Here is a 15,691-nt window from a genome sequence, read left to right on the forward strand (position 1 = left end):
ACAAGGGTTCACGCAAATTGAGGGAGTTGATTACCATGAGACGTATGCGCCAGTCGCCAAAATGACTAGTGTTCGGTGTATGCTAGCAGTAGCCGTGGCAAAGGGTTGGAATATCGAACAACTAGACGTGAACAATGCTTTTTTACACGGGGAACTCGAAGAAGAAGTGTATATGAAAATACCACAAGGATTCGAATGAAAGGAAGGCAACAAGGTATGTAAATTATTGAAATCAATTTATGCTTTAAAACAAGCATCCCGTAATTGGTTCGCAAAGTTAACTACATCCTTGAAGCGGTATGGTTTTGTGCAATCACTAGCTGACTATTCGTTGTTCACACTCAACAAAGATAGAATTTTTATTGGTGTCTTGGTCTATGTTGACGACATGATAGTCGTAAGCAACAATAGTGCAGCATGTAATGCGTTCAAGAAATTCCTTAATGACAGTTTCGGTGTTAAGGACTTGGGTCGTCTCAAGTATTTCTTGGGCATTTAAGTAGCACATGGGTCGAAGGGTTTATTCTTGAACCAAAGGAAGTATGCATTGGGGATAATAGAAGAAACAGGCATGACGGGATCAAAGCCTGTACATACACCCATTCAACAAAATCATAATTTGGCATTTGCAAGTGGCTACGTACTGAGAGATATGATGAAGTATAGACGACTTGTGGGCGGGTTAGTTTATCTTACAATAACACGGCCTGATCTTGTGTATGCGGTGCATGTCCTATCACAGTTTATGAATGAACCTCGAAAGGAACATTGGGATGCAGCATTGCGAGTTGTGAAGTATGTTAAGATGAATCCGAGTGTGGGAATTGTTTTAAAACGGGATTCGGATATGCAGTTGAGAGGTTATTGTGATTCTGATTGGGCAAGATGCCCGTTGACAAGAAGGTCTTTAAGCGGATATATTGTGTCTCTTGGTAACTCGCCAATATCATGGCGGGCTAAGAAACAAGTTACGGTTTCCAAGTCAACGGCGGAAACAGAATATCGAGCAATGGCAGCCGTCACAAGTGAGTTAATTTGGGTCAAGTCCTTCCTTGCTTCGTTGGGAGTTTTTCATATGAAACCAATGAGATTATTTTGCGATAATCAAGCTGCAATTCACATTGCGAGAATCCCGGTGTTTCACGATCGTACAAAGCATATTGAAATCGATTGTCATTTCGTTCGACAACACTTGGTTAACAAGACGATAGCCACATTTCACGTTCGTAGCAAAGAGCAAATAGCAGACTTATTTACAAAGGCGCTAGGGGGTGAAGCGTATGAGCATTTGCTATACAAGTTGGGACTTGGCTTACCAAGTGCTCCAACTTGAGGGGGAGTGAAAGAATATGGTCTATATTGTATCCTTGTGTATCAAGTATATAATCTTTTTTTGTTATAGTGTATAATATCTTTTCCTTATTCTTAGAGATAGTTTTCTTCTATGGGAGTCTCAACTAGATTGTATATATACATCATGTATTGTTCTTCATATTAATAAGAACGATTAACCTTTCAATACTTCACTGATCTTTCGTTTATCAGAAAGTCCAATTACAGATATGATATAATAAAAGTCTAATTACAGATATGATATAATGAAAGCCCAATTATAACCAAATTCATTTAGGCGGGAAAATTTGGGAAATCTCTTATTCTTTTAGTATAAAGGGGAGAATTTAAGGGGGATTATATTGAGTACCATTCCGTAGTGATAGATGTGCTTATATTTTTTTTTTTTTTAAATAAACGACCGATGGATTAGTACTACTTAATTTCAACTACTAATTCAGTTAGTCACCAAAAAAAAAAAAACCTATGAATTCAGTTAACAATATATACTAATCATTATTGTTGGTATACAACTATAAACTAACAGATCAAACCGCCATAATTAGTTTTGTACCTACCTGAATCAAAGAGGGGCCATCAACAATACTAAAAGCCGATCATCGGTCAAGGTCACTTAGATTATCAATCATTAAACTAATAATGTGAAACATAAATAAATTGTACCCCATTTAAATTATTAATGTCATTGATTATGTGGGATTGTGTTGTTTATTAATGTATGAGTTCATTCCTTGTATTGTCGATTATTTTAGTCATTTAAAAATATGAGCAATATTATTATTATTGTTGCATGGAAAATAATCCAATTAGGAGCGCGTCTGTTAAACTAAATTATTAGGGCATTCCAAATTGTACTGCGTATTCCATAAATAACTGATTACTGGTTAGCTTGTTTGCGTCTGAATTTTTAAGATCTCTATGATACTGATTATGATGAGGACAGGTATCTCTTTTTTATTGTACTACTTAATCCGTTCCAATAATATGTCTACCTTATAAAGTACTTTGTACTCTATTTACTAAGGTAATCAAATGATTCAGATTGAGGGAGTCTTTATTTATCAAGGTTGACAAATGATTCAGATCGAGGGAGTCTTTAATTGGTAAAGTTATGAAAAATGATACTCATAACCTGAATTCAGAACCGTGAACATCAAAATAGCTCTTATAGCTCCTTTCAGAACCAAATCAAATTAAAAAAAAAAAAAAAAAAGAACAAGTCAATACTTCAAATGTATATGGGCTTCCATTATTGATGGTAGCATTATTGGAAAGTAAAGGTGGTAAAAGCTGTCTGGTCTTGAGAAATTTGAAGAGGTTGTCACCCAATTTAATAGAACTAAGAGACAGTGATTTACTAGAACCGGCTAGACGCAATTGAGGCCAACTCATTATAACCAAAACTGATCAGATTGACCTCTGAGTCAATCCTGGTAATAATCAACCTAATACTAAAAATGGAGTAATTTCAATATTAACTAATTAATTAAAAAAGATTGTCGCCATTTAATTTATTGATTTTAACTTACACAAAAGAAATTAAATAAAGACTCCATATTAAAAGTCTAATTAACAGTTAAATTGTCTATTATAATAACTTGACCACGTTAAAACTTAATTAACTGTCTTTGACCAGACATGTCACGTGATCCAAAACCAAACCCAACTCGATCCAAAATGCGATATCGTCTAGACAAATCAAAACCTAAACTCAATGACCTGACCCGCTTTGAATCAATCACCCTTAACTAAATTTTAGAATCAAGCAATCTATACAAAATAAAATACTTTTAGGTAGAAATTGATTTTAATACTATTGAAATGCAAAATTTCTAATTAAATTTAAGTAAGTCAAAATATTGCATGCATGCATAATGGACGAGATTTGTAGATTTGTTGATGGGTGAGTTAGGAAGTGAGAAGAAAAAGTGTATCGAGGAAGTGACCTATGTTTGGTAGTTTTCAACGTTCATGTATATTATTAGAATTACTAGTTATTCTATAATGAGTAAGCTATAGGGATAGTGTGTACATAGTCGCAGTAGCAAATCTCCCAAATACCTGGTTTCACTAACCTTAGTACTAACTAGTGAGGGACAGCTACTCAATGCTTTAAGTTCATGTTTGATACTAATTGGGAATGTCGGGTACATATTTTCTTGCGGCTTTGCCCTTTCTACTTTACACTTGTAGCTTTAAAGGTTGCTAGCTTCATCAAGTTGTATACTCCATGAAACTTCCCTAGCTCGATCCTTTTCTATAGGTGTTGTACTAATAACTAATGTACTAAAGAGACGTAATTATTGCTTCATGATCTATTATTGTGAATTGCATGACTCGAAGTGAAGAGTTTACGGGAGATATTCAGTTAACTAGATAAGTATTGCTCATTCCTTTGACCCGCAGTAAACTGTCGTAAGGTACTATGTTCCTACCTTGCGAGGAAATAAAATTTGGGGACCAAAGGACAGGTGAACTAGTAGTGAAGACAGATTAACCTCCTTGTATGTATTTTTTGTTGATAAGATTTTCACGCGCTATTTTATGTTGGAACTTATCATAAAATGCTCACAAAATTCTGTTTTATTATTTCAGACCAAAATAGTCCAATTGAAACAAGAATTTTCGTAATCATTATACAGTGCTCACATCATAATCTTTCAGTATAAACGAAATTATATCAAATGCTGATGTAATTATCACGTGGTCATTCTAGTGGTATACTAAATTTGTCCCTTACCACTTCTCTCATATCAATCATATTATTGTTCTCCCAATCACAAGTCACAACAATTGAATTAATGAAGAAAACTCTGACAAATAAAATTCCTCGAGAAACAATGAAAAACATACAAACTAAGACCTCATCCTCTAATATTCCTCCAAGGAGACATGGTCATGCCTCTTTTGGACCCCATGTATAATGTTTTCATAACACTAAACCCTAATTCCCTACCTACAAGATCACATACCTGGTTTTAAATATGGAGCAGGTTACTATTTTCGATAAATATTTTTTCGACTCTAACTTTTCATTTAAATGGGTTACATATTTGTTTTAATTGACACATTTAATACGTTGTTTGTGTAAGATATCCTTACACAAGAATAATAACTAGGTAAAAATAAAAGAAAATTATTCATGTTCAAAATCTTCTAGCTTAACATCATGTCTTGTTAAGTAAGAGTATCTAAGCGCATTAGCCTAGAAACATAAATTGTTAACCGTATGCATAGTTTGATGGTTATCAGATAAATATATAACCGAGTATTTACCAAAAACGTACCAATAAAATAATAGCGATTACAGAATTCCTTGGTATAAAATATAGGAAGATCAAGTTGATCATCACATAATAATTAGGCAATTTCATACAAAAATAATTAGGCCTTGACCAAACATCATGGGGCGGCATGTCAAGGCTACCAGTTATCGTTCTGATTGTGACCAAAACATGTGGGGAATAATTGATATGCACCCACCAAACTCTATACTAAATTAGACAAGCAGGTGATCATGATGAATAGCTTATTTCCCAAACAGTATCTTAAATTCTTCCCTTATCATTTTACAAGATTTTCAAGTGTAACCAAAATTCCATAGGAGATTTGATTTGATTTGATTTGATTTTCATCATCTAATATTGTAAGCATGATAATGTCTAATGACACAAATACTTCATCGATTTTTTTTACATACATCGGTCTCATATTTTAAAACACACGCGTTTTTACTGATATATATTCAACATCTCTTCAAATTAAATATATAAGTAAATAACTAAATATCGTGCGAACTTGATAATATGTCACGTAAGTCTTTCTTGGCTTACAAACCATGACACGACTTTTTTCGTCTTAATCATTTTAGTTTAGATTTCTTTACCTAAACATAGTTACCAGGAGTTACTAGTAATTAAGGATGAAAAAAAAATAGAATTGTATTTTTAAGAAATCATCAAAAGACTGAAAAGAATCAAATACATGAAATTTAGCTTGGTTAGAAAAAAATTGACATTCTCTGATCAATTGGGTTCCTACCCAATAAAAAAATAGGTTGGGTCGTCACGCCGTTCTTGTCACCAAATCATGCCTGTGTCCTATAATAGGAGATTAAAATGGTGGACATATTAGTGTTGCTATGTCGACCAAGTTTACTAGCACATGCCATATGTATCATGTGATATGTGACTACATGACAGCCATATTCTGGAGCTATTTCCCTTGTGTTTATGAACACTGTACTACTACCATCTCAAAACTAAAACTCTAGATTTTAGAGTTATTGTTTAAACAAGAGTCGGTTTTACAATAATTTTTTCATGGTGCTATGGTAGGTGAAACTATATTAGTAACTAGGTCTAGCCTTTAGAAATGATCTTAATTCGAAAATGAGCCACACCCAATGACCGTTTACGGCCATAGGAAGTGAAATAACTAGATTTGAAAGACTGAGTTGACGATATTAAATTTGAAATTATAATTACTGTATCCACATAAAAAATGACAATCAGTGTATATAGTAAACATGGCCCAAAATTAATGAATTACCTTCAGAATAAATAATATTTTACCAGGACTAAAATGACTCATTTATCAAACTAGATCAAGTTAACCCCCACATAATTCGAAGTGCATAAATATCTATGATGAACTTCACCCAAAATCACTCTAACCCTTACATGACTAGAATGACTCTAATCCTTACGCGACTAGAATAACTCATTTACTAGGTCTTACTTAATTACATATATTTCTCGGACATTATAGATTTATAGGCATCGGATTTGAATAGATGAAAATGTAATCACCAATTCACCATGAACTTTAAACTTGATAGTTGCACTGGTATAGACTTATAGACCACTTAATGAGCATGAGACACGGCCTAAATACAATGATGTTGACTTTCCACTTTGACCTTATCATTTGGTTATTTCAGGACAAAATACAACTACTCTGAAAGTAACGTTTAGTTCTTGGACTTGTACACCAATTATAGATTACGTAGTATAAGACCATAATACGAAATGGTACATTTCTCTTTAGTCAATAGTCATTGAATGTGACTGAATGGGACTGAAAGTGACCAAATTAACTTGGTTTGCTTGATTTGATTACGCGGATACTCATTTTTCATATCCCATAATGGATGTCGAATTTAGCTATTACAAATCGAAAAATATCTATATAACCTTCCAAATACAAAAGGAATATTTTATCTTTTTTCTTTTTTTTTTTTGATGAAAACATATGGAATATTTCATGATCCGACACTTAGGGGGTGTTTGGTTGGAGCTTTTGGAATGGATTGGAATGGATTCAATCCATTCTAGTGTTTGGTTGGGGTGATTTGGAATGGAGTTAGATACCCAATGGATTCTAACTCCACCTCAACCCCTTGAAATCTCATACCCATCCTCCCACCTTGGATTCAAACTCCATTCCCCCCTTCTATAATTTATGTTGAACCAAACAAGATTAGACAAGTATGGATTTAGAACTTCATACTACTATACTATCAAACTCCATACCATTCCATTCCAACTTGTTGAACCAAACGACCCCTAATATTAGACTGCGGAACCTTGTGGCCGGCGGTAGTAATTAGGTCAAATGATCCCCGCCATCATACGACATTATATAAATATATAATAGGCAACGACAAGGAAGACTCGCCCACAAGAGTTACCGTCCCGAGTTGGTTGATCTCGATGAGTCACTAGTGACTCGCCACAACACGTTCAGCTATCACAAGTACAAAATTAAGATACAATTCACTGTCTATAAATACTCAACCATACCAAGGTAACGGATACAAGAACCTAAAGTAGTGTTCACATACAACTACTCTCTTTCTCTACAAAGAAGTCATTAAGAAGAAGACTTACCTTAGTAACCTCACGCGCTAAGGTACTTTACTTTCCGCACGTACTGACTTAGGCATCGAAAGGGTAGGTCTTGAACACCCAGGTTAGGTTAGCAGATGAAAGTAACAAATAAATATAAGTAACCTTTGAACAAGCAGGTAGAGTAGGTCTCTCTTACGACGGTTTTATGTTAAAACAAGAAAATGTCAATACTTTTTAATAGAAAGTACATTTAATGATAAAATGTTATAACTAAAGTTATCACGTTTAAAAAAAAAAACTAATTTTATCAGGAAATATTTACATTTTATCATAAAATTGTCACATTTAATGTCTTAATTTCAGACGGAAATAGTCCGTTAGAAACAAGAATTTGCTAAAAAAAATGCAATCACACAATACATAATGGAATTTCCTTTGTTAACCACGTGGGTCAGGTCCAAAACTCACTACCAAGGAATGATTCATTAACTGGGCCAACACCTAACTTGATAGGTCTTCAGATTACTCCCCCGGCATCCTGTGGGCTTTACCGAATGGCCAGATACAGGTCCGAACAGCTGTCGATATTGAAGTTTCCTAAAAACAGTAGCCCAATACACGCTCCTTAACATTTGGTTAAGGGACGTATTCTCCGGGAGCACAACAAAACGCGACTTCAATCTGCATATCAGTACGTCATGCAGGGGCCGTTTCTAGGAGTCCAAGCATCTAGTTTCATCCAACTTGTCGGGATGAATAACACCTTGAACAAATTGGTTGATGCTACTTTTTTTAGCCTACAAATATAGCCACTTACCTTTTTAGATCACAGTACAAGAACATTGGTTATACTATATGCCACGAATCTAAAGACCTACTCCGTAAGTTTGATTGTTCATCTCACAGAAATGTTTGTTAAATTAAAAGTCGAACCATCATCATGAAAACTGAAAAATCATGTATATACAAAGGAAAACAGAGAGTACTAGACAACTAAGATTGTGATTCGCATTACCTTAACTCCGATAGCCATCGCTGTTTTGACCTTAACAACCTCGCCCAACCTCAGAGAACCTTCTTTCTTATCTTTGACATACAAAAGTGGTACTTTCCTGGAAGTAGCCAAGCTTGGCAGATGCTTAATGAGCGACTTGGGGTTGCAGTCCGATGCTACTAGCACCGCCTGGTTTTACACGAAGAAAGAAAAAAGGTTTAACGTAGAGCAATGGAACATTGATAGAGTGATAGACCATTGATGTCTAGCGTTACTCATCCTTGTGAACAAATGCAAACAAGGAATGGTGAATGTGACGTGACACCAATGTTCTATATCATATTCTTACTCATGGTTGGCTCGTCAACAATTATGTGAGAAACCTATGACCTCCAAGTTGTCCATGCAAAACTATATACGACCACCTATCTTCATACATGCGGTGTATTCGGTTTCAATAAAGCCTAAATTGCTAAACGCCTGTGGCAAGGCAAAGGGGGTCAGATGTTCACGGCACACTGCTACTTCGTGAATCGTGATAAAGAGAAGCATGGAGAGGTTAGCAAACCATTTTGCTTTATTATTTGTATTTTGAAGCAAGAGAATACCAAGTCCATAGGACAGAGTTAGCTCTAATAGGGCATATAGTATTATACTCCCTCCTTCCCGGTCATTTATTGTCCTTTTGTTTTGGCACAAAGACCAAGAAAAGAGGAGATAGCCAATTACTAAATGACATGTGGACCACATTGAGTGTGAATGAGCAAATTGTTCATCAAATGCATTCCTAAAATAGAAAGGACAACAAACGACTGAGACACCCTAAAATGGAAAAGGACAACAAATGACCAGGACGGAGGGAGTACGTAGTTAACTCCACATCTCAAACTCAAACCCTATATAGCTAACAGCTATACCCAATATATCAAAGACGCTTGTCTATAATCTGAGTAGCCGGCTTGCGCAGCCTCAGTGCGGGAGTGTAAGCTATTCAATTCTCTTTTACGCATAACTTCTCTTTGTGATCAAAATGTTACACAAGCCAACTAGTACAATACTCCACGTAAAAGAAAATAAACTCCCATAAAAAGAACAAAAAAAGGTGGAACCACATCACCAACACGATCAAAGGCAACCTCTTAGAACGTTGCATTGCATCATCACCAACAAAACGATCACTTTTAAGTTCTAATGCATGCAGATCAAGGCCATAGGACAGAGACTATAGTAAAGGATTTTTAGAATCCAAACCTAAAAACAGAGATTGAAAATATTGTCAAATGAAGCTATAATACATGGTAGCTGGTAAGATCCCAAACACTAATTCATAAGGGATGATAAATGATACTCCGTATTTGTCAACAACTTGCAACATCATTAACATATATAGTATCTCAAACAAAGTTTCTCCCTAAACAGGTTAAGTGCTAATATCCGTCAATCTATAATGATTAATGATTAATTCTTCCGAAACTGCCTGTTAACTAAGGGATTGCATACCACAGAGGCACAGAGCTCCCTTCATCTCCAAAGATAACTTTCAGGACTTTGGTTAAGTAAATTTCTCTCTTGAAGCCTCTACACATTCAGTCAAACAAATTCCTTTCACTGCTAGATATATTCATACTTCATAGAGCAAAACTTCTCGTCAGAAACAGTCTCATGCTAGGATAGCCTTTTATACAAATTTTATAAAGAAAATGCATTTTTCACAGCAATTATCCGCTTCATTTGCTCTCTAACCCCACCCCTATACCTTCTGAGCATGAGATCCATAAAATGATAAACAAGCCTAAACAGCTAAGCAGATTTCACTACGAAAATCAAAGAACAAACCTGAAGTGGGGTGGCAGATGCGGCATTGTCCAAAGGGTTCATTCGCTCAAGCAATCGTGTCACTTCGTTTATCCCGACAGCAAACTGCATCTGCTCATCATCGCCATACACACCAAATACTAATCAAACTATTATATTAATTTATTATCCGCTGCTAATCAATGCAAAATTCATTCTTGGACAAGAAATGAAGACTAACCTTAAACCAGAATTTGTCAGGCAAAGTTTGATTAGACTGTCTTTCAGATTCGATAACCCTACAATTAATTAATACATATCATACACGAGAAGAAACTAGTCATGCAAAAATTCAAGCTTTTTGAACTAACCCAATAAACAGGTATTAAAAACAAGTATTCTCTCCGTCTCAAATAGTTTGTTTTAACTTTGATTAAAATGCAAATAAAAAATGTCAAACTGGCAAATATGTACTCCCGACATGGTTAAACTGACCTTTGGAAGGAATTGAGAAAGGTGACAAGACGGTCTCCTTCAAAGCTGTCATGTTGATCGGATTGCAAGCTTAAAACAGCAAGAAACACACACACACACACACAAAAATAATCAAAATAAAAGGATAGTAAAATTGATAATGCAAGTAATGAAAATTGGCAGTAATAACTGAGAATAGAGGAACAAATTCAGTACATATTGTTGGAATGAAGATTATGGTGCTTCTTTTGACTGTGGTTTGATTCAGTAACAGGAAGTTGGGCATCAGAGGCTTTTCTTTTACTTCTTGACGGCATCTTTGGCTTTTCCAGTCTTTCTCGATAACTTTCTTAACCTTCCCTTCCCTCCGGTTATTTAAAATATAAACCCATGAACCGGCTCAAACCAAACGATTATAAATCATTTTGAAGAGGCCGGACTTCTCTCTGTCCCCAAAATCCCAAATCCAATTTTCCATTTCCTAGTGAGTCGATCTAATTTTGACTTTTTTTTTTTTTTAATAAGGTAAGAAAATTAGATTGATCCTTTGGGATAGGACTAACATATCTCATCCTTTCGAATGAGTGAGATAAGTTGAAGTCACCGGCTTTCAAACCACCTCGAAAGAGTTGGACATTCATGTTCAATAGAAGCCATAAAATCAGCAATCTTATTGGCTTCACGGAACATTAATATCACCCGAGTCAAACCAATTTGAAACAATCTAATTCTAAATGACGTGATATAAAAATGAGCTAATAGAAATCGGTCGATTTGAAAGAAACATTTTACGGATTTTCTCCATGGTAACCCTTACCATTTGATTTTTTTCTTTTTTTATAATGGTACCCTAGGTAGCACGGACACTTCTCCTAATCAGCCGTCCCGTGTCCGACACCGTGTCGGACACCGACACTCCTCGGACACACGTCGAAACGTGTCGGACACCTACAAAGCCGTGTCTAACTTTCTACATTTATTCGGGCACGTGTCCGACGCGTGTCTATAGTATTTCGGCCGTGTCCGACGCGTGTCCATGACATTTGGACATCATTTGGGGTGAATGATGTTCTTTAAGCGTGAAATGAGCTGTCGAAAGAGATTGATTAAAAGATTCGTTTGGATGGTAAATGAAAACGAGTTATAATCAAGGGCAAGTTTTAGCTTCACATATTTAAATTTAATATCAAATACTTTTATAAAAATAAAATCGAACGTTTATAATTATAAAATATATATATTATTAAATTTAAATAACGTGTCCCGTGTCCTAAATTTCAAGGGATGCCGTGTCACGTGTCCGTGTCGTGTCCGTGTCCCGTGTCCGTGTCCGTTTTGGTGCTACCTAGATGGTACCTACCTCTCTTTTTCGAAAATAAAACTTTAACTAGTCGTAACTTTTCGCTATGAGTTCCGAAATTATATACTATACAGTATATTTTTTTGGGGAATCAATCCTACACAATCTTCGATTTGGAAAACAAATCACAGTTTTTTTTAAACTTATAGTCGGGAGTTATTTTTTAACACAATAAACTTTGATCGAACATAACTTCAGTATATAAGTTCAGAAAGCGGTGATTTTTTACCAATACATGGTCTTTTTGAGAGCTTAGGTTTGGAATTTTTTTTTATTCGTTTTCTAAACTCGTAACCAAATGTTATAACTAGTCGAAGATTTTTCCTAAAAAATGACCGGCGCCATTGAAAAAAAAAATGAAATAATTAAGAAGTACAATTGAGAATATGGCAATGCTTTATGATTGTGAGTTGACTCAAGTTGACCAAAAATGACTTCATTGACCCGATTCTAAATGACCTATATGTACTTACTCAGTTACTCATACCTTAACCCACCGAGATTGTGCATTAAAAAATCACCCGATTAAACATATAGAGTCGTGAATCATTAACGCCACTTGAACATGCATCACGAACCCAACTCCAACAAGAGTCGGGCTCACATAGATATGCAGGTTAGGAGCGAGTTCGACTAAATGATAAATATTGGAAAATACTGTACATTATTCACACCCGGTCCATTTTGGAAGCCAAAAGAACCCAATCAAATAAGCTGTCCCATCTATAAACCGCCCTTATCCAAACCCTACTTAACACACATACTAACACAAATTCTCGACTTGATTGGAAAGGTGAATTACTGATCCATCAAAACTAGTAAACGTTATTAATTGAAAAAAATCCTAAATAACACAAAAACCACAACCCAGTAGCGCCAACAGAAGTAGAGGAACAGCAAAATTATAATCCGCTGCTATGGTAGGTAATTTCATCCTCTTCGTTTCCATCTATTCTCTTTTTTATTTTATTTATTTGTTTTCTTTCATCAACATCTACAATTATATCCCTTTCTGGGTGCTGACTGCTTTATATGATTCATTTTTTGATTGCTGATTTGACTGTTGACGCAAGTTTTAATTTTAGGGTTTGCAGTTGATGGGTTTTTTTTTAGATTAATGTTCTGATAGTACCCTTGTTTGAAACTTTTGAAATAGCAAGTCTTTTTCTCAAAATCAATATAGTTGAAATTACATTAGAACTTGAATGGAAGAGACGGTTTCTTACTTAGTTAGGTCCTTTTAATTGTTCGTGACTCAAAATGACTCTTTTGTTCATACATATGGGTTCTAGGTTGTTTAAAAAATACTATGGGTTAAGGGTTGTTGCATCATACTTGTAGTAGATGGCGAGTTTTAATTTGGATGGAGGTGCAGGGTGCTACCGCAGTCCGTTGGTTGTCAATTTGTCATACAAACTAGTACTCCGTAGTGGTTTGTGGTCAATTATTATTTATTTTCTAACCATTAATTTATTCAAATATGTAAATGGTTGGATAATGTTAAATTCCTTTAGCTTGGTTCATCATGAGACCTTTTTTCATATTATCATCCAAAAGAAGTTGTCGGTGGTGTATATTGTGAGAATATTTTGCTGATGTTGGCATCGTCTGAAAGCCAAAGTCAGACGGCCAACGACAATGAAAGCCAAAGCCAAAATTCATTACTAAGGGGCGTGATTGGATAATTGGATTATGGCAATAGAGAGGCGATATGACTAAAGTAGGAAGATAGCAGTGCATTGGAAGATGGTGGTGGTTAAGGCAGGAAAATATTCGCAGGACTAATAACTAATTACCCTCATCTGTAGCTTTTTCCTCGCCTGGTCATTTCTTAATCGCGATATGTTTGTGCTTCTTAGCTTTTGAAATTTAGAACTTTCTCAAGGGGGTTTCCTTTCTCCCTGCCTTAGTTCCCTAAATGGCTACAATGCTACATCCTATTATTTTTTCTTATCTCCCTTTTTTTTTTTTTGCTGTTGAACTCGTGTTTTCCTTTTTTATCGGGTGCTAGCATGGTGCTACTTGAGTTATTTATACTCTGCTAATATGCCAATTTGTTTAATTCCAATAGGTAGTTCCACTCATAGCTGGGGCGGCTATTGCTGCTACTGCTGTTGCTGGTAAATATGGTATTCAAGCTTGGCAAGCATTCAAGGCAAGACCGCCTAGACTTCGCAAATTTTATGAAGGTGGGTTCCAGCATAAGATGACAAGGCGCGAAGCAGCTTTAATACTTGGAGTCAGGTAGTATACTTTTTCAAACATACCTCATTTGGTAGTATAACATTATAAGACACAAGTGATATGAACGTGAAATTTTGCTTTTTAGTTCTGTCTGATCAGTGTTCACGGATGCCATCATTTATGTCTGCTTAGTGAAGTCCTAAAGTGGGCATAAAAGGCTAGATTGTGTCAAATTAAGCAGGATTTGGTGTGTTTTAAGGCTGTTGGACTTGAAACTTGAAAGTATCGTGTTACTGTTAACATACATCAAACTGACAAGGCTGAGTATCATGCTTGATAATCATTAGACATGTAAGGCATCAATTTGCCTTGTCTGTTATCGTTCACATGCTTAGCCTCGTTAAAGGCCTGTTAATATATGCTACTTTGAATTTTCATCTCACCTCGCAACACTCCGATATGGGTCTAACATGTGGACACTTCTAGTTTAAAGTTAAAACCAAAACTATGAAATTTTTCATACAACAGTCTAGTCTGACATGTGTACTGTGTACACGCACGCATTCATGATTCATGTTGAAAACTTCTAAACCGAGTCAAAGCAACATAGCTGCTTACATATGTTATAGCCCGGGAAATGGATCATTTGGGTCAACTACAGGTCGAACCATTTTGTTTATGTTTGGTTTAAGGTTGGGCCGAGTCAGATCATTTTGTGTCATAGTATTTTACGGGTGTGTTATTTTCGGATCATTTAGGGGTATGAGGTCGACGTTGAGCCCATGAAATTTGGGTCAGAGCCTCAGATGGGTTTGTTTGCTCCAACACAGTGCGGGTCAGGGCAGTTCTACCTGTCGACATAGACATATCACATATGTATGTCTCATGCTGCTAGTTCAGCAGCTTGAGATTTGCCTGTTCAGTTCTACACTAATTGCAGGTGAAACTTAAAATGTTGGTATTGATTGTTAAGAGCTAAAATTTGACAGGGAAAGTGTAGCTTTGGAGAAGGTAAAGGAAGCTCATAGAAGGGTCATGATAGCAAACCACCCAGATGCTGGTGGTAGCCATTACCTGGCCTCAAAGATTAACGAAGCCAAAGATCTGATGCTCGGGAAATCAGAGAACAGTTCCTCACCTTTCTAAGTCCTGCTTTGTTGGCTATGTCGGCATTTGCCCGCCATGATATTTTTAGTTGGTTGACATTTTAGTGGTCAGATTAGAGTTGGTAAAGGTTTATTTTGAGCTATATAAAGGATAACAAGATGAATTGTTCAAGATTCAAGATTGTTTCGGACAAATTAGATTCAAAACGGAGTGAATAGTGATCTCATAGTTGTTCGATGCTGTAGTTTAACCTTACATAATTGGATTTGGATCTGGGTAGATTCACAAGGGCCGCAGAGTGCTCCTTCTTGAGTTTTAATGGGTCTTCTACTAGCAATACAAATGTGGAGTACTTTACAAAGTTCCATTATTAGCTTTGCAAAACCACAGCTCAGAATATTATTCGATCCCTGAAACTCCTTCCAACATTTAAAGGCTATAAAAGTTTTAATGAGAGTCTATATGAAATCAGAAACATCTCTGCCTTTCTTTTCTTTGGCCTCGTATCTCTATAACTCAAAGTTTACTGCATACTGAAATGAATGATGTGTCTTGACTTTTTTACTAATTGAA

The 15,691-nt window shown here is 35.8% G+C and overlaps 3 protein-coding genes across 3 annotated transcripts; 2 read left to right on the forward strand and 1 right to left on the reverse strand.

Annotated features, from left to right (window-relative positions):
- The first annotated feature begins 571 nt into the window (after positions 1 to 571).
- LOC141616988 (secreted RxLR effector protein 161-like) lies at positions 572 to 1,333 on the forward strand. Its single transcript, XM_074434156.1, has one exon. The coding sequence runs from the start codon at positions 572 to 574 to the stop codon at positions 1,331 to 1,333; it is 762 nt and encodes a 253-aa protein (XP_074290257.1).
- A 6,100-nt stretch (positions 1,334 to 7,433) lies between these two features.
- LOC141623089 (uncharacterized) lies at positions 7,434 to 10,902 on the reverse strand. Its single transcript, XM_074439136.1, has 6 exons — positions 10,684 to 10,902; positions 10,489 to 10,557; positions 10,235 to 10,292; positions 10,036 to 10,125; positions 8,221 to 8,388; positions 7,434 to 8,002 (listed from the first exon to the last, which is right to left on the reverse strand). Exons 1-6 carry the CDS (start codon positions 10,782 to 10,784, stop codon positions 7,919 to 7,921), a joined length of 570 nt encoding a protein of 189 aa, XP_074295237.1. The 5' UTR covers positions 10,785 to 10,902; the 3' UTR covers positions 7,434 to 7,918.
- Positions 10,903 to 12,542: 1,640 nt separating this feature from the next.
- Positions 12,543 to 15,593, forward strand: LOC141623092 (mitochondrial import inner membrane translocase subunit TIM14-3-like). The gene is made up of 3 exons (XM_074439140.1): positions 12,543 to 12,747; positions 13,899 to 14,071; positions 15,001 to 15,593. Exons 1-3 carry the CDS (start codon positions 12,745 to 12,747, stop codon positions 15,155 to 15,157), a joined length of 333 nt encoding a protein of 110 aa, XP_074295241.1. The 5' UTR covers positions 12,543 to 12,744; the 3' UTR covers positions 15,158 to 15,593.
- Positions 15,594 to 15,691: the final 98 nt, after the last annotated feature.

This window comes from Silene latifolia, chromosome X (assembly GCF_048544455.1).
Source record: "Silene latifolia isolate original U9 population chromosome X, ASM4854445v1, whole genome shotgun sequence".
Taxonomy (NCBI): Eukaryota; Viridiplantae; Streptophyta; class Magnoliopsida; order Caryophyllales; family Caryophyllaceae; genus Silene; species Silene latifolia.

What these genes read in the sequence shown, in the direction of transcription:
- LOC141623092 (XM_074439140.1), top strand. An exon ending in GCTTTAATACTTGGAGTCAG is followed by an intron (nt 14,072 to 15,000) that starts GTAGTATACTTT and finishes AAAATTTGACAG; the next exon opens with GGAAAGTGTAGCTTTGGAGA.
- LOC141616988 (XM_074434156.1), top strand. Translation starts at nt 572, where the DNA reads ATGACGGGATCAAAGCCTGTACATACACCCATTCAACAAAATCATAAT.
- LOC141623089 (XM_074439136.1), bottom strand. Translation starts at nt 10,784, where the DNA reads ATGCCGTCAAGAAGTAAAAGAAAAGCCTCTGATGCCCAACTTCCTGTT. An exon ending in TTTCTCAATTCCTTCCAAAG is followed by an intron (nt 10,293 to 10,488) that starts GTCAGTTTAACC and finishes AATTAATTGTAG; the next exon opens with GGTTATCGAATCTGAAAGAC. An exon ending in CTGACAAATTCTGGTTTAAG is followed by an intron (nt 10,126 to 10,234) that starts GTTAGTCTTCAT and finishes GATGATGAGCAG; the next exon opens with ATGCAGTTTGCTGTCGGGAT.